Source organism: Rhinoraja longicauda, chromosome 8 (assembly GCF_053455715.1).
Source record: "Rhinoraja longicauda isolate Sanriku21f chromosome 8, sRhiLon1.1, whole genome shotgun sequence".
Classification (NCBI taxonomy): Eukaryota; Metazoa; Chordata; class Chondrichthyes; order Rajiformes; family Arhynchobatidae; genus Rhinoraja; species Rhinoraja longicauda.
This window is the reverse complement of record NC_135960.1, coordinates 44982634-45004381: the sequence shown is the minus strand read 5'-3', so window position 1 is coordinate 45004381 and position 21748 is coordinate 44982634. Positions and strand designations below refer to the sequence as shown.

The following is a 21748-nucleotide window of genomic DNA, read 5'->3' as shown; positions in this document are numbered from 1 at the left end:
CTTCGTTTTTTCAATCTGCTCTCATGTGTCTCAGTCTCTGCTATAACTACAAAGTGTTTCACTTTACGAATTTTGTATCTTATGAAGACGATTGCCTAGCAAGCATTACTTTTATGATTGGTATCTGGGCCCTAGATAGAGTGGATGTGGAAATAATGTTTCCAGTAATAAGAGAGTCTAGGACCAGAGGTCACACCATCAGAATAAAAGATCATACATTCAAAATGGAGATAAGGAGGAATGGGTGGTGAATCTGTGGAATGCATTGCTGCAGACAGCAGTGGAGGCCAAGACATTGGGTATTTTTGAGACAGAGATTGATAGGTCTTGATTAGGTTACAGGGAGAACGAAGCCAATAGAATGTGGTTGAGAGAGAAAATAGATCAGCCATGGTTGAATGGCAAAGTAGACTTGATGGGCTAAATGGCCTAATTCTGTTCCCCTGTCTTATAGTCTTCCTACAGTGTTTATGTATTGTCCACAATGGGCTGTCTGGGTGGTGAACAGCCAAACAGCAGCTACCTGACATGGTGAAAGATGGTCTGTCCGTCATCTCACCTGAAGGCCCCGCACCCCATTCTTCTTATGTCTTTCAATAGACAATAGGTGCAGGAGTAGGCCATTCGGTCCTTCGCGCCAGTACCGCCATTCAACGTGATCATCCACAATCAGTACCCCGTTCCTGCCTTCTCCCCATATCCCTTGACTCCGCTATCATTAAGAGCTCTATCTAACTCTCTCTTGAAAGCATCCAGAGAATTGGCCTCCACAGTTTCACAACTCTCTGAGTGAAAAGGTTTTTCCTCATCTCCGTTCTAAATGGCCTACCCTTATTCTTAAACTGTGGCCCCTGGTTCGGGACTCCCCCAACATCGGGAACATGTTTCCTGCCTCTAGCGTGTCCAATCCCTTAATAATCTTATATGTTTCGATAAGATCCCCTCTCATCCTTCTAAATTCCAGAGTATACAAGCCCAGTCGCTCCAGTCTTTCAACGTATGACAGTACCGCCATTCCGGGAATTTCTTCCCCCTCACATCCTCTCCCTTCATCTTTCATGTTCTTCTCTACCCTCACCTTCTCCCTCATCTGCCCTCTCCCTTTCCTCAGCCTATCCCTTCTCTTATCCCCACTTCCAACTACTCTCCCACTCCCCTCCCTTACTTCATCCTCTCTCTTTCCTTATCTCATCCCTAAATCTCCTCTCTTCCCTCATCCCTAAGCACCATTCCTTTTCTCCTGCTCCCTTCCTCAACCCCTCTAGGTCCCTACCTCCTTTCTTTACTACCTACTCCCCCACTCCCCTCCCTCGACACCCCTTCCTCATCTGCTCCCCCTCTCCCTTCTCTTCCCTATTCCTGCATTACTACCAGCATGTCTTCACATCCCACCTAACCTTAACCCAAACCCAGAGCCCCCACTCTGGAGAATAGCTCAGATTTTGGATTGCTGTCTGCGGCCCCATTCACAGTGCGGCGACTTCCCACCAGCCTCTATCCACGCACTCACCTGGGTCTCGGGTACATGGTGGTGGTCTCTGTGGCGGCAGCCCAGGCACTTCCCGGTCGGTGTCCACAACGCTGAGACTCCCCACCTTCCCCAGCGCAGCCCCTTCCCGCCCGCGTCACCGCATGGCCGGGTATGGGCGTAGCTTCCACTCACTCCTGGGAGCTGGGGAGTGGGGAGGTGACAGCTACAGATCGGACTTGCAATCTCCTTCCGCGCAAAATTCATATTTCCTGCGAGTTTTAAGTAGTCATGTAGCTCGCTTTATGTGTATAATCTAACAGCACTGGCTTTTCCCCAAATCATCCCGCAGGCCGGTAGTTTGACACCCCTGCTCTAAAGCAACATGCTTTGAGAACTAGAAACAATCCATGCTATTCTGGGTTGAAATGTTGGGGGAGTCCAGAACAAGGGGCCACAGTTTAAGAATAAGGGGTAGGCCATTTAGAACGGAGATGAGGAAGAACTTTTTCAGTCAGAGAGTGGTGAAGGTGTGGAATTCTCTGCCTCAGAAGGCAGTGGAGGCCAGTTCGTTGGATTCTTTCAAGAGAGAGCTGGATAGAGCTCTTAAGGATAGCGGAGTGAGGGGGTATGGGGTGAAGGCAGGAACGGGGTACTGATTGAGAGTGATCAGCCATGATCGCATTGAATGGCGGTGCTGGCTCGAAGGGCTGAATGGCCTACTCTTGCACCTATTGTCTATTGTCTATTGAAAATAAAACAACCTTGTTTATCAGCTGTACTTTATGTTCGAGTCTGGGATTCTTTATGTAATAGTCACCACGATTGCTTATTTTTTTAGCTGATATTTTGGATTTTTGTCCATCTTGCAGCTTGTCTGATAAAGCTGAATTATTGCATTTATGAAGATTTCTGTAGTGTGTGTCAATCATTGAAAATCTTAATCCTTTCTTGCTGTTATATTCTGCATTAGTGCCTGCTCCAACGAGTCTTTTGTGATACTCAATTTGTGACTTCATTTACCCCGCATTATTACTGAAGCATCCCTAAACTGCTCAACGAGTAGGTTTACCTTTTCCCCTGGTGTGAATGAAGGTTGCAGCATTCTGCAACCCTCTGGTCCTTTGGTGCTAGCCCTGTACCCCTGGAGAGTTGATAGATTATAGCCAACAATATGGCAAAATGTCACCATAGTCATGATGCTATACAGCACAGTCACAGACCCTTTGCCTCACCTTGTCCAAGCCAACCATTGCATTCGCCCACAATAAACCCATCTACCCTAGATTCACCAGGCAACTTGTAATTCACTTTGGCTGGAGAGCTTGTTTTACCTCTAATGTAATGCCAGCCTTTCCACTGCCTCTTATTTTGATCTTTCCCAGTATCCAGGCAACCATTTTATGTAATCATGCCTGTGCTAAAGTCCTCTACTCAGCCCTGAAGAAGAATCTCCATAGCACCAGTAAATTCCTATTCTTTATTTTCTAGTTTTCATTATTGTTGTTGTTCAAACCAGCATAAATTATTGCTGTTGTTTAAACCAGCATAAATTACATAGAACTGGAATCATTTTTGTTTTAGTGTTGAATCTGTTAGCTCTTTCCCTGTTCAGTTAAATCTCCAATGCTTTCTTACCCTTTTTTTTCTTTGCTGTTTTATTTTCATGCAATGTAACCTGGTCAACCATTTTCCCTACGGTTTCTGGGTTTGGTAATTGGGTTGCAAGTTATATTTTTTAAAATGACTTGGATTTTGAAAGCAGGCTCTAAACAAAATCAGTGCTGAGAAATAATATGGTGTATGTATAACATATATTGTGTAAATATACTGTCGCTGACTTCCCCGTGGCATGGAAATATGAACTCGTGCCAGTGAGGTAATGATTTGTCTGTATTCCAAATTCATACAGGCAATAATATAACATTGACTGCAGACATGAAGTTATTTAACATTAAAACTGTGCCAGTCTGATGCTGCAGTTTGCTTTCAGCATGGTGGTATGTTATCTGAAACGTGCCTCAACGAGGGAGCTTGGAATTGCTGTTAGCCTCTGTGGGATTCACATTTCTCTCTGGCTTTTTGTAGACTCCACAAAATATCTTGTTGTTCTTCATCGAGGAACAGTTTGTTTTGCAAATGTAATTTTTTTTGTATTTCTAGGATACAGGTTGAGTGCCCAAGCTATAAATGGCATCATTAAACGCTACTGCAGAGATGGGAAGACTTACTTTGATGACTATGTTGCCTGCTGCGTAAAGTTACGGGCAATCACAGGTATGCTCTTTTTTGGATGCTCACCAATTTCTTCTTTGTAGAACATGGTACAGCACGGGAACCCACAATATTTGTGCGAAACATGATACCAAGTTAAACTGATCGCATCTACCTGGACATGATCCATATCTCTATTCTCTGCACTTCTCTGTGTCTACCTAAAAGCATTTAAAATGCCTCTCGTACTGAATAAACCTGGCATCAGTGTCATCATTAGTGTGTTTTGATGGATTGGGGGGGGGGGGGGTATGATAAAGTGCCCCATTTAAGACCAGAATTAAAGTTTAAAATAGTCATAATTTGGGCCGGCACAGTGGCAGTAGCAGTAGTGTTGCTGCCTTACATGGAATTATATAACACAGAAATGGACCCTTAGGCCCAACCCATCCATGCTAGTCCCATTTGCCCAGGATGCTACAAAATTCTTGCATTTTTCAGTTTAATATGTACAATATTTGCTTTTCTTAATAAATTTCTTCTATCTTCAGGGTGCAAAAAAGTAGTTTTTCAACATGATTCAGTTTTCACCTCCCTTTTGATGTTTTTTTGTTGTCTCATTATTGGCCATTTTGGACCATTGAAATCTGCTTACAATCTTGCAGGTTTTCCATTTTTGTTATCTTAATTTTTTTTTACGTTCACAAGTTGTAGGAATAGAATTAGGCCATTCGGCCCATCGAGTCTACTCCGCCATTCAATCATGACTGACCTCTGCCGCCTAATCCTATTTTCCTGCCTTCTCCCCATAACCCTTGACACCCGTTTTAACCAGAATTTGTCTATCTCTGCCAAATATCCACTGACTTGGCCTCCACATCCCTCTGTGGCAATGAATTCCACAGATTGACCAAAGAAGTTCCTCCTCGCCACCTCAAACAAGGTGAAGTTCCGTAGTCTTTTTCCCCACAGTAGAGGAGGGTTTAGGTTGAGGGGATGATTTTAAAAGGGACCTGAAGGGCGGCTTTTTCACGCAGAGGTTGGTGGGTATGTGGAATGAGCTGCCAGAGGAGGTAGTTGAGATAGATATTTTAACAGCGTTAAAAAAAAAAACCATTTGGACAATTATACAGACAGGAACGGATTGGAGGAATTTGGGCCAATACTGGCGAATGGTTGGTTGTAATGTGGTTAGCACTGATGAGTTGGGCTGAAGCTGTATGATTCTATGAGCTGTGTATTTCTTGTAACTTCAGCAATTCAGTATTTGTTTTTGTAACTTTTTGAGTGAAAGTTGTGTAAGATTCTGGAAATAATCAAGGCATCTAATATAATGTTGCCGTTGTCTGATTTACTTGCAGGACCTGGGAGACACTAGTTCATTTATTTCCTCTTTCCCCGTATTGGCCTGGTGACCAAGTCTCATTAAATATCTCCCAATGCTTTCCTGGTTAACATCTACCTCTCTAAGGAATTAACATTTCCGTACAATTTCCATTTCTTTATGGCGCTCATGCAGATTTTAGTTATTTTGAATTTGGAGTAGTATCCAGTAGCAATTTACTCAGAATGTAAAAGGTATTATCTTTTGTTACAGATGCTTTCAGACGAAGGGACAGTCTGCAACAAGGATATGTGAACTTCACTTACGATGATGTAAGCAGCTAAAGGATAATGAGCTTTACTATGTCTTTGTTTCTAAAGGGTAATAACAGCCCATGAAAATAGATATTGTGGGATGACTGTTTAATTTTGGTAAGATTGGTGCAAAGTGGGACTGATTTCGGGCATCAAGGAGGTAGCGGCAGAGTGGTGCAGCTGGTAGAGCTTCTGCCTCACAACGCCAGAGGCCTGGGTTTGATCTTGACCCTGGGTGCTGTCTGTGTGGAGTTTGCACATTTTCCTTCTGACCATGCGGGTTTCCTCCGAGTGCTTGGGTTTCCTCCCACGTCCAAAGACGTGCACATTGTAGGTTAATTGTCCCTACATTGTAGTGAGTGAATAAGAAAATAGGATAACATGGAACTACTATGAATGGGCGGTCTGTGGTCAGTGTGAACTCAGTGGTTCCATGCTTTATCTCTGAATACTGAAAGAGCTGGGCTTAGCTGGGAACTCAGAGCTCAATGCTTATTAAATCTCTCAGCAACCTCAATGATCCAGGTGCCTGTTTCCCACTCCTAATTGTATGTTCACACATAACCCTTGTAATCACACTTTAACGGGTTTTTTGTTTCGTTTCGAGGTAAGCATGGAAGCAGGCCCTTTGGCCCACCAAGTCCATGTCAAATATTGATCACCCGTTCACTAGTTCTATGTTACCCCACTTTAGCATCCTGCGCGCTAGAGGCAATTTACAGTAAGAAGGAACTGTAGATGCTGGTTTACACCGAAGGTAGATACAAAATGCTGGAGTAACTCAGCGGGTCAGGCAGCATCTCTGGAGAGAAGAAATAGGTGACGTTTTGGGTCGAGGCCCTTCTTCAGCCAATTAACCTATGTAATGCTTCCCCTGGCGAAATGTTGGTGTTTTCCCAATTCAATTAAATTTGGACGGCACAGTGATAGTGATGTTGCCTTATAGCACCAGGGGCCTGGGTATGGGTGTGTCTGTACGAAGTTTGTACGTTCTCCCTGTGACCCCGTGGGTTTTCTCCGGGTGCTCCAGTTTCCTCCCACACTCCAAAGACGTACAGGTTTGTAGGTTAATTGGCTTTGGTATGTAGGATAGTGCTAGTGTACGGGGATTGCAGGTCAGCGCAGAGTCGGTGGGCCTAAGGTTTCTGCGCTGTATGTCTAAAGTCGAGCCTAAAGAATTCTAGTGAATCAATATTTTAACTCAAAAGGCCAAATAAAGTTTGAATTACCAGCTTCAACAATTCTAGATGAATTTAACCTGCGCTATTTTATAATCTATATTGCTATTTACAACTTGTTCCACATGGAATTAATGTTTCTTTTTAATCTTGCTTCTTTGTTCTTTCTCGTAGTTTATCCAGTGCACCATGTCCATTTGAACACACAATTGCATCCATTTTGCAAAGATCTGTTGTGGATTAACACCAGTGATTTATATTGCTGAGAAGATAAACTAAGCCTACTTACACTGCATAAATGTCTAGTGGTTTTGTATATTTTTTTTCTTTTTTATTGTGTAAAATAAAAAAGGAAATTGGATTTTATGATGTGTACACTTTGTTATGCTCTCACTTGCCAAATTACATATTTCTTTAATAGCTTGCAAAATATTACTTTACACGTTGGTGGTTTTGTGATTGTGCCTCTTGGAAATTTTGCATAGTTTAATTACAAAAGTTTAGGTTTTGGGCCTATTGTAATGTATGATGTAATCAAGCTAATGTGAATAATTTTCTTTTGTGAACCAAACGTTACTTTGCATTTAACTAGTATTTCCATTTGCAATTTATTAAAAAGTTATATATTTTTCACATTTTCATACTGTTTTATCATGTAATAAAATACTTTACTTTCTTGTTAATGCTGGATTCCCAGTTGTCAATGCAATACAATAAAAAATAGTGGCAAAAGTTTTTATACAAGCGTCTTTGTAAAGAGAAATTGGTGCTTCATTATTAGGTGTATTAATTAGCTCGTTTAGTTTAGAGATACAGCACGGAAATGGATTCTTTGTCTCATTGAGTCTGCAAGGACCAGCAATCAACACTATCCTACAAACGAGGAACAATTTACGATTTTCACCAAAGCCAAATAACCCAGATCAGCATGTCTTTGGAATGTGGGAAGAAACCAGAGCTCCCGGCAAAAACCCACGTGGTTAAAGGGAGAGCGTACAAACTCCGTACAGACGGCACCCGTGGCCAGGATTGAATCCGGGTCTCTGGTGCTGTAAGGCAGCAACTCTGCCGCTGCGCCACTATGCTGCCCTTGTGGCTATTTTAGACATGTCCTTGGGTAACAGCGTGAACATGCCCTTTGGCCATGTCCCATCCATGATAGCCCCATTTCCTGTACCTGGTTTATATGTTTAGTTTTGAGATCCTTTGCACCACTGAATCCACGCTGACCAATGATCACCCCATACACTTGTTCTATGCTACCCCATCTTACATACCAGCGGTGATTTACAGAAGCCAATTAACCTATAATCCTGCATGTCTGGAAAGTTGGAGGAAACTGAAGCACCCATAAAAAAACCCATGCTGTCATAGGGAGAATCCAGACAAATTGCAAGAGGGCACTTGAAATCCCCCCTCCCCCCCCCCCGAAAATGTGGTGCCTAGGCCGAGTGAGGCGGCCGATCTTGACCTCATTAGGACTTCTGCTACTGATCGACGGGTCAGCCTCCTGTGGCTGGGGTGAGGCCAAAGACAGCAGATCAGTTCCCATAGTCGGCCCCTTGAAGGGCTTGGTGGACAGTTCTGGTACCGTTGGACTCCACGGAGACTGGGACCTCTGTTAATCCAGCAAAACGGATAATCCAGAAGCTCGAGGCACTGGAAAATCAGTGGTGGATCTGTACTTGTCTCTGAGGGGAATGTCCACAGGGGATTCCTGCACTCTTCCTTTATTCCATTTACCTTTCCTCGTGATCACCCAGCTACTTTCTGCCTGTATCTTGGGTGTGACTACCTCCCTAGAATGTGCAGCCAATAATAACTTTAGACTTCAGAGATACAGTGCAGAAACAAGCCCTTTGCTGAAGGTCCGAGCTGACCAGCGACCAGCGGTCGCCCCTTATGCTAGCACTATCCTGCACTGCGGGGACAATTTTACAACTTACCGAGGCCAATTAACTGCATGTGTTTAGAATGTGGGAGGAAACCGGAGCACTCGGAGAAAACCCATGTGGACACGGGGAACGTACAAACTCCGTACAGACAGCACCCGTAGTCAGGATCGAATTCTGGTCTCGAGCTGTGAGGCAGCAACTCTTATCACTGCTGCTGACCTGTAAATAAACCTATTTTTGTTTTTTAAATTTGTTCAAAACTGAAAAATAGTGCATTTGGAAATGCATTGAGAATCTCGAGAGCATGCATTGATATCCCACAGAAACACTCAGCTAGTAGCAAACCTCAGAAACTCAAACTTGTAATGACTTGGAGGGCCGAAAAGGCCTGTTTCCGGCTGTAGATATATGATGATGATGATGATGATGATGAGGTCTTAATAGTTGATTAATCCTTGATAGATCAAACAAAGTATTCATGAGTTACTCCTTGGCTGCTTTGGCAAGGCTAACTGTATAATCAACATGTCTCACTCCGGTCACTTCTCCCCTCCCATCAGGCAAGAGGTATAGAAGTGTGAAAACGCATACCTTCTGATTCAGGGACTGTTTCTTCCCAGCTGTTATCAGGCAACTGAACCATCCTCTCATCAACTAGAGTGGTCCTGACCTGCTATCTATTTTTTTTAAATAACCAAAATTGTAGCAACTGGGGCATTTGGGTTGTGCAAAAATTTCACTGCTATGGATTTGTGACACTAAAGAATCCTTGAACCTCATTGGAGACCTTCGAACTATCTTTAATTGGACTTTATCTTGCACTAAATGCTCTACCCTTTATCCTGTATCTGTATACCGTGGACAGCTTGACTGTAAACTTGGATAGTCTTTTCACTGAATGGTTAGCACGCAACAAAATGCTTTTCACTGCACCTTGGTACACGTGACAATAATAAATTAATCTAAACTAAACCAAACCTATGGGCTACACGTATGAACACTTTAGGGCGGCAGGCACAGTGGCGCAGCTGGTAGTGACGCTATCTCTCAGCCCCAGAGACCAGGATTCGATCCTGACCTCGGGTGCTGTGTGTGTGTGCAGTCTGCAAGTTCTCGCTGTGACCGTGTGGGTTCCTCCAGATGCTCTGCTTTCCTCCCACATCCCAGAGGTGTGTGCGTTTGGAGGTTAATTGGCCCTCTGCAAATTGCCCCCAGTGTGTAGGGAGAAAATGGGATAACATAGAACTGTGAACGGGTGATCTGTATAGACTCAGTGGGCTGAAGGGCCTGTTTCCATGCTATAACTCCAAACTAAACTAAATTAAGCGAGTCATTCTCAAATCCCAGAGATTGCCTAAAATGATTGAAATGGTGATGAATTAGTTAAGATGGAAATAAAGATTCAACTTCAGAAGATTCAGGTTAACTCTTAATTTATTTGCAGCATTAACATAATAAAAGTTTGTCTTCCAAATTGTATTTGTTACACATTGTACAGCTGGGAACAAATTGGAAACATTCAAAAATAAATGGTAAGTGTTACATTGTACAAAACCTAGTATACAGTGAATGGCTTTATAAATGCTTAAAAATAGTTATGTATTAACACACTTCACAGAAGAACAAAATTGTCATAAAGAGTTGGTTTCTTAGTTTAGTTTATAAATTCTTGGAGACAAAAATGCCGAATTGCCATCATGCAAAAAGGCAAGATAAGAAAGGACATTAGAAGGAACACCAGTAGCAGATTTGTTGTTTTTTTGCCTTAGTGAAGGGTAAAAGTGTTTGGAAACTGTTTGAAACTAAACCAGTAGGAAAATTGTGCTCAGATGCAGAAACCAGGTTTATTTAACGGGAAAATTTGGAACACATCCATACTGTTAAAGCTTTTATAACCAGCAACAGAAAAAACTACTTACAGGGTATGGATGCTTTCAAGTACTAGACCCTGGTTCTTGGAGTATTAATAGATTTATTTTAGAGTTGTATTAATTTTTATTTTTACAAACATTCTCTGTCTTTTGAATTCTCCATCGGTACAGTATCTTACTCCAAATGCCATCTCCTTCTTAGCTGTACATTATCAGAATGTGACTATTTACAATGTTCTATGCAAAATTTCCAGTTAAAAGTGAAATTGTGCAAATTTAAACTGAATGATTACACCATTAATAAGAAAAACACCAACGAAGCAACGCATAAGTTATATGTTTTCGATAGTTGTTGCTCACTCAAATGAGTCAGGAAAAATAAATAATGCCATCAAATGATTTTTGTTATCCTTTTAACATCTCATGAACATGTCACAACCATGACAAATTTAAAAATAAATGCATTTTAAATTTATGTATATCTCACATGGACCACATGGCAGCTTGAGTTAAGTGCAGTGAAAATGCACAATGGTTTGAGTGTAAAAAATTGAAAAAAGGAACTGTTGATGCTGGTTTACCAAAAAAAAGGAACACAAAGTGCTGGAGTAACTCCGTGGGTCAGGCAGCATCTATGGAGAACATGGAGAGGTGACGTTTCAGGTCGGGACACTTCATTCTGAAATCGAAATGCCACCAATCCATGTTCTCCAGAGATGCTGCCTGACCCATTGAGGTACTCCAGCACTTTGTGCCTTTTTGTAGTGTAACATATATAATTTATTCTACAGTGATGAAGACTATATAAGTTACAAGGGAATTATCTCTTATTCCCATGTGAAAGTTAGGCAGACAGTAAGATTTTTTAAGGATGATTTTTGCAATTGTGTTGTGAGATGCGAAAATATTATTGATAAAATGATCATCTTTTGTGGTTTAATGAAACATTGTGTGCTTTACGTTGTGACTCACCTAGTCCTAAGCACTGCACAATACCTTGCATCTTGGCTGCTCTAGACAATGAAAATAGCTATGGTTTAATTAGATAGTACATCAGTTGATAATATCTTAAAGGTTCAGAGAAACTTTATGTTTTGACTCATGGTACGATTAAAGAACAAAAGCCACAAAGCTCTCAGGCTATGAATAGCTTTCTTCCAAATCATCGAGCTCGTGGGTGGCACAGTGGCACAGCGGTGGAGTCACTGCCTCACAGCGCCAGAGACCCGGGTTCGATCCTGACTACAGGTGCTGTCTGTACGGAGTTTGCATGTTCTCCCTGCGACTGCGTGAGTTTTCTCCGGGTGCTACGGTTTGCTCCCACACTCCAGAGACGTAGAGATTTGTAAGTTAATTGGCTTTGATAAAAAATTATAAATAGTCCCTAGTGTACGAGGTCTGCACACTAGGGACAATTTACAGGGTGGGGAAAGATTTAATAAGAACCTGAGGGGTCAATTTTTTACACAAAGGGTGTATGGGTGTATGGAATGAGCTGCTAGAGGGGATAGTTGAGGCGGATACAGTACCATCGTGATGTTTAGGGAACGTTTAGTCAGGTACAAGGATAGAAGAGGTTTGGAGGGATATGGGCCAAACGCAGGCAGGTGGGACGAGTGTAGACGGGGCATGTTGGGCGGTGTGGGCAAGTTGGGCTGAAGAGACAGTTTCGACACCGTATGACCCTATGAATCTATAAATTTTTGCTCTTTCTGAACAAATTCATTTCGGTGAATTTATTTTAGAGATACATAATTGAGACATTGAAAAGTTAAAATCATTAACAAACGTTTCATGCTCTGAACTGTACCTAAGTTGATTAAGATACCAACAAGAGTGAAAAGAAATTGCAATGTTGTTATGTTGGACTCCTGATGCAGAGTAAATATTTCGAGACGTCGTTTACCCTGACTTATCTGAGATAATGTTTAAGCCAATGTTCACATATTTATATGAGGTCAAATCAAGTCATAAAAGGTTTTCAAATTTGTAACACCTAGGGTAATGAATGTTGTCTACATGGATAGCAGTGGAAGAATGTTATTCTGGCTGGAGATCTGTGACCAGTGGAGTTCCACAGGGATCTGTGCTGGGGCCTCTATTGGTTGTGATACATTTAGAGAACTTGGACAAAAAATGAAAATGGGTTGTTTAGTAAAGTTTAAAGATGACACAAAAATTGATGGAGTTGCGGGCAGTAAGGAAGGGTGTCAAAGAAAGTAGGATGTCGATCAGTTACAGATATGGGCAGAGAAATGGCAGATGGAGTTTAATCTGAGCAATTATGAGATGTTGCATTTTGAAGGTCAAATATAAAGGTAAAGTATACAGTTAATGGCAGGACACCATTGATGTACAAAGGGATCTTGGAGTCGAAGCTCGGTGAAAATGGCAAAACAACTAATGGTGTGGTAGAAAGGCATACGGCATGCTTACCTTCAATAGTTGGGACATTGCGTTTAAGAGACTGAAAATCATGTTTAGCAGTTTTATAGGACTTTGGTTAGGCCGCATGTGGAGCAATGTGTGCAGTTCTGGTTTACCCGTAACAGGAAGGATGTAGAGGGTTTGGAGGGGATGCAGACGAGGTTCACCAGAATGTTGCTTGGATTAGAAGGTATTAGCTATAAAGAACTTGAATTGTTTTCTCTGGAGTATCGGAGGCTGCGAGGACAACTGATAGAAGTTTATAACTTTATGAAAGGTATAGATAGGGTAGACAGTCAGAACCTTTTTCCTAGGACTCAGCTTTAAGGTAAGAGAGGGAAAGTTTAAAGATGAGTATAGAAGTTGGGAGGTCATGTTGCAGTTGTATAAGATGTTGGTGTGACCACATTTAGAGTATTGTGTTCAGTTCTGGGCACCATTTTATAGGAAAGATATTGTCAAACTTGAAAGGGTTCAGAGAGGTTGAGTAGGCTGGGTCTCTATTCATTGGAGCACAGGAGGATGAGGGGTGATCTAAAAGAGGTATAGAGGAGTGGAATAGATTGGGTAGATACACAGTATCAGAGTAGGGGGAATTGAGGATCAGAGGACATAGGTTCAAGGTGAAGGGGAAAAGACTCAATAGGAATCTGAGGGGTAACCTTTTCACACAAAGGGTGGTGGGTGTATAGAACAAGCTGCCAGAGGAGGTAGTTGAGGCTGGGACTATCCCAACGTTTAAGAAACAGACAGGTACATGGAGAGGACACGTTTGGAGGGATATGGACCAAACGCAGGCAGGTGGGACTAGTGTAGCTGGAACATGTTGGCCGGTGTGAGCAAGTTGGGCCGAAGGGCCTGTTTCCACACTTTATCACTCTATGACTATGTGTGGAGCAGGTTTTTTACACAAAGAGTGCAGAGTGCCTGGAACGAGCAGTGAGGTGTGGTGGTTGAGACAGATATGATAGTGGCGTTAAGGAGACTTTTAGATAGACACATGGATATGCAGGGAATGGAGGGTTAGGGATCACATGCAGGCAGAGGACATTATTTATCTTGGCATCATGTTCGACACAATCTTTGTGGGCTGAAGGGCCTGTTCCTGTGCTGTGTTCAACATTTAAATGCAAAAACTGTCTTAACTATCAGTGTTATTAAGATAAGTAGTTGTATTAATCATTAGATTGGAAAGCAAAAAAAGGAACAATTTGAATTAGAAACAAAGAACTGGAGATGCTGGTGCTAGAGGGCTAGAGTAACTCAGTGTCAGGCAGCATTTCTGGAGAACACAGATAGGTGACATTTCAGGTCCATGTTCTTCAGAGATGTTGACAAACAATTTGATCTGTTGAGCGTTTGAAGGCACCGGGCCTGTACTCACTGGAGTTGAGAAGCATGAAGGGGGACCTCATTGAAACTTACTGAATGGTGAAAGGCCTGGATAGAGTGGATGTGGAGCGGATGTTTCCACTAGTGGGTGAATCTAGGATCAGAAGCCATAGCCTGAGAATAAAAGGAAGTATCTTTTCTAAAGAGATGAGGAGCGATTTCTTTAACCAGAGGGTGATGAATCTGTGGAATTCATTGCCACAGATGGTAGTGGAGGCCAAGTTATTAGGTATTTTTAAAGTGAAGATTGACAGTTTCTTGATTGGTAAGAGTGTCCAAGATTATGGGCCGACGGCAGGAGAAGGGGGTTGAGAGAAAAGGTAGATCAGCCATGATTGAATGGCGGAGTAGACTCAATGGGCTGAATGACCTAATTCTGTTCCTATGACTTATGAACTTATGAAAAGATACTAATAAACTGGAATGAATTTAGAGCAGATTTACGAGGTTACACACAAAGTGCTGGAGTAACTCAGTGGGTCAGGCAGCATCTCTGGAGAAACAGAATAGGGTTTTGGGTCGAGACCCTTCTTAAGGGGAGAGGGAAAGTACAGGTATGAAAAGGTACAGAACAAATCAGAGCCGGAACTGATGGCCAAGGAGACAACAATGGTCCATTGTTGGTTGTGGAGGAGGTGATAATGAAGGGAAGTGAACAGTGAAATTAGCAGAATGACCAGGGTGGGGGAAGGACGGAGAGAGAGGGAATGCAAGAGCTACTTGAAATTAGAGAAATCAATGTTCATAGATTTACAAGGTTGTTTAGTTTAGAGTTTAGTTTAGAGACACAGCATGGAAACAGGCCCCTCAGCCCACCGATGAACTTGTAAGCTGCCTGCCTTTATGTCTTCTCCATAACCATGGACTTATTAAATGATTATTCAAAAATCAGTATCTTAAACATCTGCTACCATGTGAACCAAGCACCAGATATACAAAAATATTTATTGCACTTTAGACTTAACGAACCTTTCACGACTAAGACATATCTGCCAAGTTCTTGGTTGGAATTGGCAGCTGTAATCCACATGTATGCCTGTTTCTCAGGCCACTATTATACTAGACTCCTATAATGTAACTTCTTCACTATGAAGATTCAAATGCGTTTTCCCATTCCTTCATAGAATAGCAACGTTAGAGGAAAAAGAAAACAAATATGCAAGCTGAACGGGGGTTGAGTGGAATGGGTGAATGTTAGTTTAAGCACAAAATGTACAATTCCCACTTAGTTAAACGAGCTATCAGCTCAGTGTGCTTACAGTAGCTTTTTTTAATTTCAAGTAATAATATTTAGTTCGGACCTGAACTGCAGCCTTTGTTTGTCAGACATAAGTATACAGACATTGTTCTCCCTTGCCCTCCCTCCCGCCCCCCTCCCCAACCCATGAGCTCTCTAGTTTGAGTTTAAATTAACTTCATGCAACACAGAAACCAATGTAACGGCATGCATTTCAGGCATTATTATTTAAGGTGCCTTCGATTACTGGCAGTGCGACGATGTTTTAAATGTATCGTTATTGAAGCTTTCAGATCATTGTTAAAGAGGAACATTGACATTGGGAGCTCAGAGCTGATATGAATCTACAGTGCTTTTGCATATGGACAGTTTCTTTCACAGACCCCTGAGTCGTACATGGAGGATGCTATTCATCAAAAGGAAAAAACAGCCACTCAAAGCAGCAGAACTATTGAGATGCAGAGTGCTCATTGGTTATTTGCCTGGAAGACCAGGATCTGACAGATGCCTATGGAGGCCCAACAGTCCCGTGGTGTGCATCGAGGGGTTGGGTAAGGAGGGGTGTCGTGTTGACTGTCGGGAGGGCTGCACCTGCAGTGGTTGCGACGGCAACTCTTGCTCTTGTTCTTGGTCCAAAAACGCGGCAAAGTTGTCTTCCGATATAGTGTTGAGGTGAACACCACTGGACAATGACTCTTTGGATTTCAGGTTGGATTTCTCAAAGTCCAAAAATTCTGGACTCTGTAAGAAAGAATTGAAACTCATGGTGGGAATCTATCACAAGAGATGCAGCAAGAAGAGAGGTTGCTGGAGATAGACACAAAACTGTTATCAGGCAACTGAACCATCAGACCAACAACTTGAGAGCCGTCCTGGACTACTATCCACCTCATTGGAGACCCTCTGAATATCTTTGATCGGACTTTACTGGCATTATCTTGCACTAAACGTTACATGATTCCCTTTATCATGTATCTGTACACTGGATGGCTCAATTGTAATCATGTATTGTTTTTCCGCTGACTTGTTAGCACACAACAAAAGCATTTCATTGTGCCTTGGTACTAGTGATAATAAATTAAACTCAAACTCAAACTCAAGGTGCTGGAGTAACTCAACAGGTCAGGCAGCATCTCTATAAAAAAAGGATAGGTGACGTTTCGGGTCAGAACCCTCCTCCTTTATCTTTGCTTTGCTGCCTGAGCCGCTGAGTTACTCCAGCACTTTGTGTCTATCTTCGGTATAAACCTGCATCTACAGTTCCTTCCTACACGAGAGGTTTCAGGACCTTTGTTGCTCAAATGCCTGTTATCAGGCTTCTGAAAGGCCATTCCACAAGTTTAGTTTAATTTAGTTTGGAGTTACAGTGTGGAGACAGGCCCTTTGGCCAATCAAGTCCACGCCGACCAGCGATCACCCCGGACACTAGTTCTATCCTACACACTTGCAATTTCACGAAGCCAATTAACCTACTAACCCTTATGTCTTTGGAGTGTGGGAGGAAACCGGAGCACCCGGAAAAAGCACACACGGTCATGGGGAGAATCGACAAACTCCATATAGACAGCACCCGTTGTTAGGGTCGATCCCAGGTAAGGCGGCAGCAGCAGCAGTTCTGCCAGCTGCTCCTCTGTGCCACATACGCTAGGGTACTGATTCACCTCTACCCCATTGCAGACATTGGACTAATGCTGAGTACTATAATTCTGCACGCTGCATCTTTCCCTTTGCTCTATCGATTGTACTTGAATATGACTTGATTGTATCCATCTGTGGTATCTGATCTGTTTGGATAGCTTGCACAGCAAAGTTTTTCATTATACCTCACTACACGTAACGAATACATCCAAACCTTCAAGGCGACACACGGCAGATTTGACATTCTTCTGCCATAGATTCCTCCCCCGCCCTCTCCCTCCACATCCCATCAACAACACATTGTGGAAACCTTTGTCCTGAGTCTTGCCTGAAGGTAGGTATAGACTGTTTCATATATGTGTGGACTGATACAGGCCCTAATGTTGGTGCCTGAATCATAGAACATAGAGCATAGAGCGTAGAACAGTATAGCACAGGAACAAATCCTTTGGCCCACAATGTCCATGCTGAACACGATGCTAAGATAAACTAATCTCCTCTGCCTGCACGTGATCCATATCCCTCCATTTTCTGCATATCCATGTTCCTATCCAAAAGTCGCTTTAACTAATTAAATTAAACTAATCTCTTCTGCCTGCACATGATCAATGTCCCTCCATTCCTTGCATATCCATGTGTTAATCCCAAACTCTCTGAGACACACACTATCATGTCTGTCTTCACCTCCACCGCCGGCAACGCATTGCAGGCACGCACCACTCTCCATGTTAAAATCCTGTCCTGCACACCTCCTATAAACTTTGCCCCTTTCCCCTCAAAGCTATGCCTTATAGTATTTGACATTTCTATCCTGGGAGGAAAGGTTCTGACTATGTCCCCTATCTATGCTCGTGCCCATTTGTTTAGAGGGATATAGGCCAAGCACGGGCCAATGGGATTAGCTTAGATGGGGTATCTTGGTTCGGCATGGACGAGTTGGGCTGTGGATAGATACAAAAAGCTGGAGTAACTCAACGGGTCAATCAGCATCTTTGGAGAAATGGAATAGGTAATCTTTCAGGTTGAGACCCTTCTTCAGACTCAGGGGAAAGAAGAGTTTCAGTCTGAAGTTTAGTTTAGTTTAGTTTTGTTTAGTGATACAGCACGGAAACATGACCTTCGGCCCACCGAGTCCATACCGACCAGGAATCCCCGCACAGGAGATTGGTGACTAAAGTTAGAGCACATGATATTGGGGATAGGGTGTTGACATGGATAGAAAATTGGTTGGCAGACAGGAAGCAAAGAGTAGGAGTAAACGGGTCCTTTTCAGAATGGCAGGCAGTGGCGAGTGGAGTGCCGCAAGGCTCAGTGCTGGGGCCGCAACTGTTTACCATATATATTAATGATTTGGAAGAGGGAATTAGAAGCAACACTAGCAAGTTTGCGGATGACACAAAGCTGGGTGGCAGTGTAAACTGTGAAGAGTTTGCAGGGTGACCTGGACAGGTTGAGTGATTGGGCAGATGCGTGGCAGATGCAGTATAATATAGATAAATGTGAGGTTATCCACTTTGGCGGCAGAAACAAGGTTATTATCTCAATGGAGTTAGGTTAGGGCAGATTATTATCTCAATGGAGTTAGGTTAGGTAAGGGGGAGGTGCAGCGAGACCTGGGTGTCCTTGTATACCAGTCACTGAAAGTTGGCGTGCAGGTACAGCAGGTAGTGAAGAAAGCTAATGGAATGTTGGCCTTCATAACAAGAGGATTTCAGTATAGGAGTAAAGAGGTTCTTCTACAGTTGTATAGGGCCCTGGTAAGACCACATCTGGAGTATTGTGTTCAGTTTTGGTCTCCTAATTTGAGGAAGGACATCCTTGTAATTGAGTCAGTGCAGCGTAGGTTCACGAGATTGATCCCTGGGATGGCGGGACTGACATATGAGGAACGATTGAAAAGACTAGGTTTGTATTCACTGGAGTTTAGAAGGATGAGAGGGGATCTTATAGAAACATATAAAATTATAAAAGGACTGGACAAGCTAGATGCAGGAAAAATGTTCCCAATGTTGGGCGAGTCCAGAACCAGGGACCACAGTCTTAGAATAAAGGGGAGGCCATTTAAAACTGAGGTGAGAAAAAACCTTTTCACCCAGAGAGTTGTGAATTTGTGGAATTCTCTGCCACAGAGGGCAGTGGAAGCCAAATCACTGGATGGATTTAAGAGAGAGTTAGATATAGCTCTAGGGGCTAGTGGAAACAAGGGATATGGGGAGAAGGCAGGCACGGGTTATTGATTGGGGACGATCAGCCATGATCACAATGAATGGCGGTGCTGGCTCAAAGGGCCGAAGGGCCGAATGGCCTCCTCCTGCACCTATTTTCTATGTTTCTATGTTTCCATTAACACTACCCTACACACACTTGAGACAATTTTACTTATACCAAGCCAATTAACCTACACACCTGTACGTTGGTGCTCTCTCAGCATCTTTTCTCCAGAGATGCTGCCTGACCCGCTGACTTACTCCAGCTTTTTGTGTCTAGCTTCGGTTTAAACCTGCACCTGCAGTTCCTTCCTACGCAGTTGGGCTGAAGAGCCTGTTCCCACACTGTATGGCTCTATGACCTCTGTCCAGTAATGGATGTTTACCTGTGGAGTTGTCGGGAAACTGTGGTTGGTGGTTACGGGTTGGACGGTATGTATCACTCTCGACGATGGTCTCTGGTAGTCTCCTGCCGCGGTCACCATGCTGTATGCCGGAGGTCCCAACATGGACTGCCGTTGTAGTAACTGCAAGATGGCATGAATGTCAGTCGACATCTGTGTTTCCAATCTAGAAAATAAACGACACGGAGAGAAAAGGTTTAGAAGAATATGGGCCAAACATAGGCAGGTGGGACTAGTGTAGATTGTAAGACAACAAGCTTTTTTCTATGTCAGCAAGACAAAGGAGCTTGTGATCGACTTCATTGACACATTCCGGTATACATTGATGGCGCCAAAGTAGAGATGGTTGAAAGCTTCAAGTTCCTAGAAGCAAATATCCCAAGCAACTTCCCTGGACCAGTCATATTGAAACAATGGCCAAGAAAACACACCTATGCTCTACTTCCTTAGAAGACTTAGGAAGTTCGGCATGTCCCCATCAACTCTCACCAGCTTCCACAGATGCGTCATAGAAAGCATTTTATCAGGATTCTGTAATAGTTTGGGAACAGCTCGTCCAAGACCGCAAGAAATTGCAGAGAATGGTGGACATAGCCCAGACCATCACACAAACCAATCTCCCTTCCACTGACACCATCTACACTTCACATTGCCTCAGCAAGGCCTCCAGCATAATCAAGGACGTGCCTCACCCCGGTCACTCCCTCTTCTCCCCTCTGCGATCAGGCAAAACGTACAGAAGCGTGAAAACGCACACCTCCAGATTCAGGGACAGTTTCTTCCCAGCTGTTATCAGGCAACTGAACCATCCTATCACCAACCAGTGAGCAGTCCTGTCCTCCCATCTACCTCACTGGAGACCCTCAGACTGTGATCAGACTTTATCTTTCACTAAATGTTTTTCCCTTAATCCTGTATCTGTACAGTGTGGATGGCCCGATTGTAATCGTGTACAGATCCACCAATAATGTTCGAGAAACTGGTGGTCCGGCGCCTCCTTTAATCCAGACAAAATTACGAGAATGCACTTGAAATTTCCTCTCCCCCCGGAAGTCACCCTGAAAATGTGGCGCCTAGGTCAGGTGAGGCAGTCGAGCTCAACCTCATCGGGACTTCTGCGGCCAATTATCGGTATCTTGGCCGGGACCTCTGTTGGCAAGGCAAGCCGGATAATACGGCAAGGCTCTGGAACCAAAGGTGCTGGAAAATCGGTGGTGGTCCTGTACAGTCTTTCCGCTGACTGGATAGGATGCAACAAAAAAACCTTTTCATGTACCTCAGTGCACATGACAATAAACTAAACTAACCAGATGGAACTTCTTGCTCGCCATTCCCAGACAGACTCGACTTAAATCACTTAGCCATCACCTTTGATTTTGGAATAGAAATACTCAATCATGTCTAGAGGCATGGAAGGATAGTTATTCTTATGAGTTCAGTAAACAACCAGAAATGTGGCAAACTATCATTTGATTATTTTTAAAAAACTGTATTACAATTTTTAAAATTCTTATTTACAACTTTAAAATGTGCTTGAGAGATTACTGTGGAGAAAATAATAGCATTTGGTAATACAACTCTAAAATCCAGGACATTGCAAAATGTATTCCAATATTGTTTTTTGTAATGTCAAGTGCATCAGTACAACAAACTACATTCAGTAAATGTTACTTAAAGATTTTAATTATAATTGGAGGTTGAGGGGAGATTTGATGAAAGTATATGAAACGATCAAAGGCATAGATAGGGTAGACTGTCAGAACCTTTTTCCCAAAGTAGAAATGTCCAACAGGAGAGGGCATAGCTTTAAGGTGAGAAGGGTGAAAGTTTAAGGGGGATGTGCAGAGAAAGTTTGTTTCCACATAGGGTGGTGGGGGCCTGGAACGTGCTGCCAATGGTGGTAGTGGAGGCATTTGATAAGATGGTGCTGTTTAAGAGGCATTTAGATAGGCACATGGATACGCAGGGAATGGGGGGATATGGATCACGCGCAGACAGATGAGATCAGTTTAACTTGGCATCAGGCTTGGCACAAACAAGTGACTTGGAAAATACTTTGTGAATAAATACTAATTAATTATTATCAAAGAAGCACAATGGCGCAGCTTGTAGAGTTGCTGCCCCACAGCGCCAGAGACACCGGTCGATTCTGACTATGGGTGCTTTCTGCGTGGAGTTT

General features: G+C 43.0%; 2 protein-coding genes across 7 annotated transcripts in view; one reads left to right on the top strand and one right to left on the bottom strand.

Annotated features, from left to right (window-relative positions):
* LOC144595910 (sorcin-like) overlaps positions 1-7242 on the top strand; it is a 30459-nt gene extending 23217 nt beyond the window's left edge. The window contains exons 6-8 of the mRNA XM_078403808.1: positions 3632-3745; positions 5280-5338; positions 6673-7242. Coding sequence (XP_078259934.1) covers positions 3632-3745; positions 5280-5338; positions 6673-6699 — 200 coding nt within the window. The 3' untranslated portion in view covers positions 6700-7242. The remainder of the gene's footprint in view (positions 1-3631; positions 3746-5279; positions 5339-6672) is intronic.
* Positions 7243-15477: 8235 nt separating this feature from the next.
* The window catches only part of kcnh7b (potassium channel, voltage gated eag related subfamily H, member 7b), a 289477-nt gene continuing 283206 nt past the window's right edge, over positions 15478-21748 (bottom strand). For all 6 annotated transcript variants that reach the window (XM_078403802.1, XM_078403803.1, XM_078403804.1 and 3 more), the window contains 2 exons: positions 19552-19735; positions 15478-16061 (listed from right to left, as the gene is read on the bottom strand). In XM_078403802.1, the coding sequence (XP_078259928.1) occupies positions 15795-16061; positions 19552-19735 (451 nt within the window). In that variant the 3' untranslated portion in view covers positions 15478-15794. The remainder of the gene's footprint in view (positions 16062-19551; positions 19736-21748) is intronic.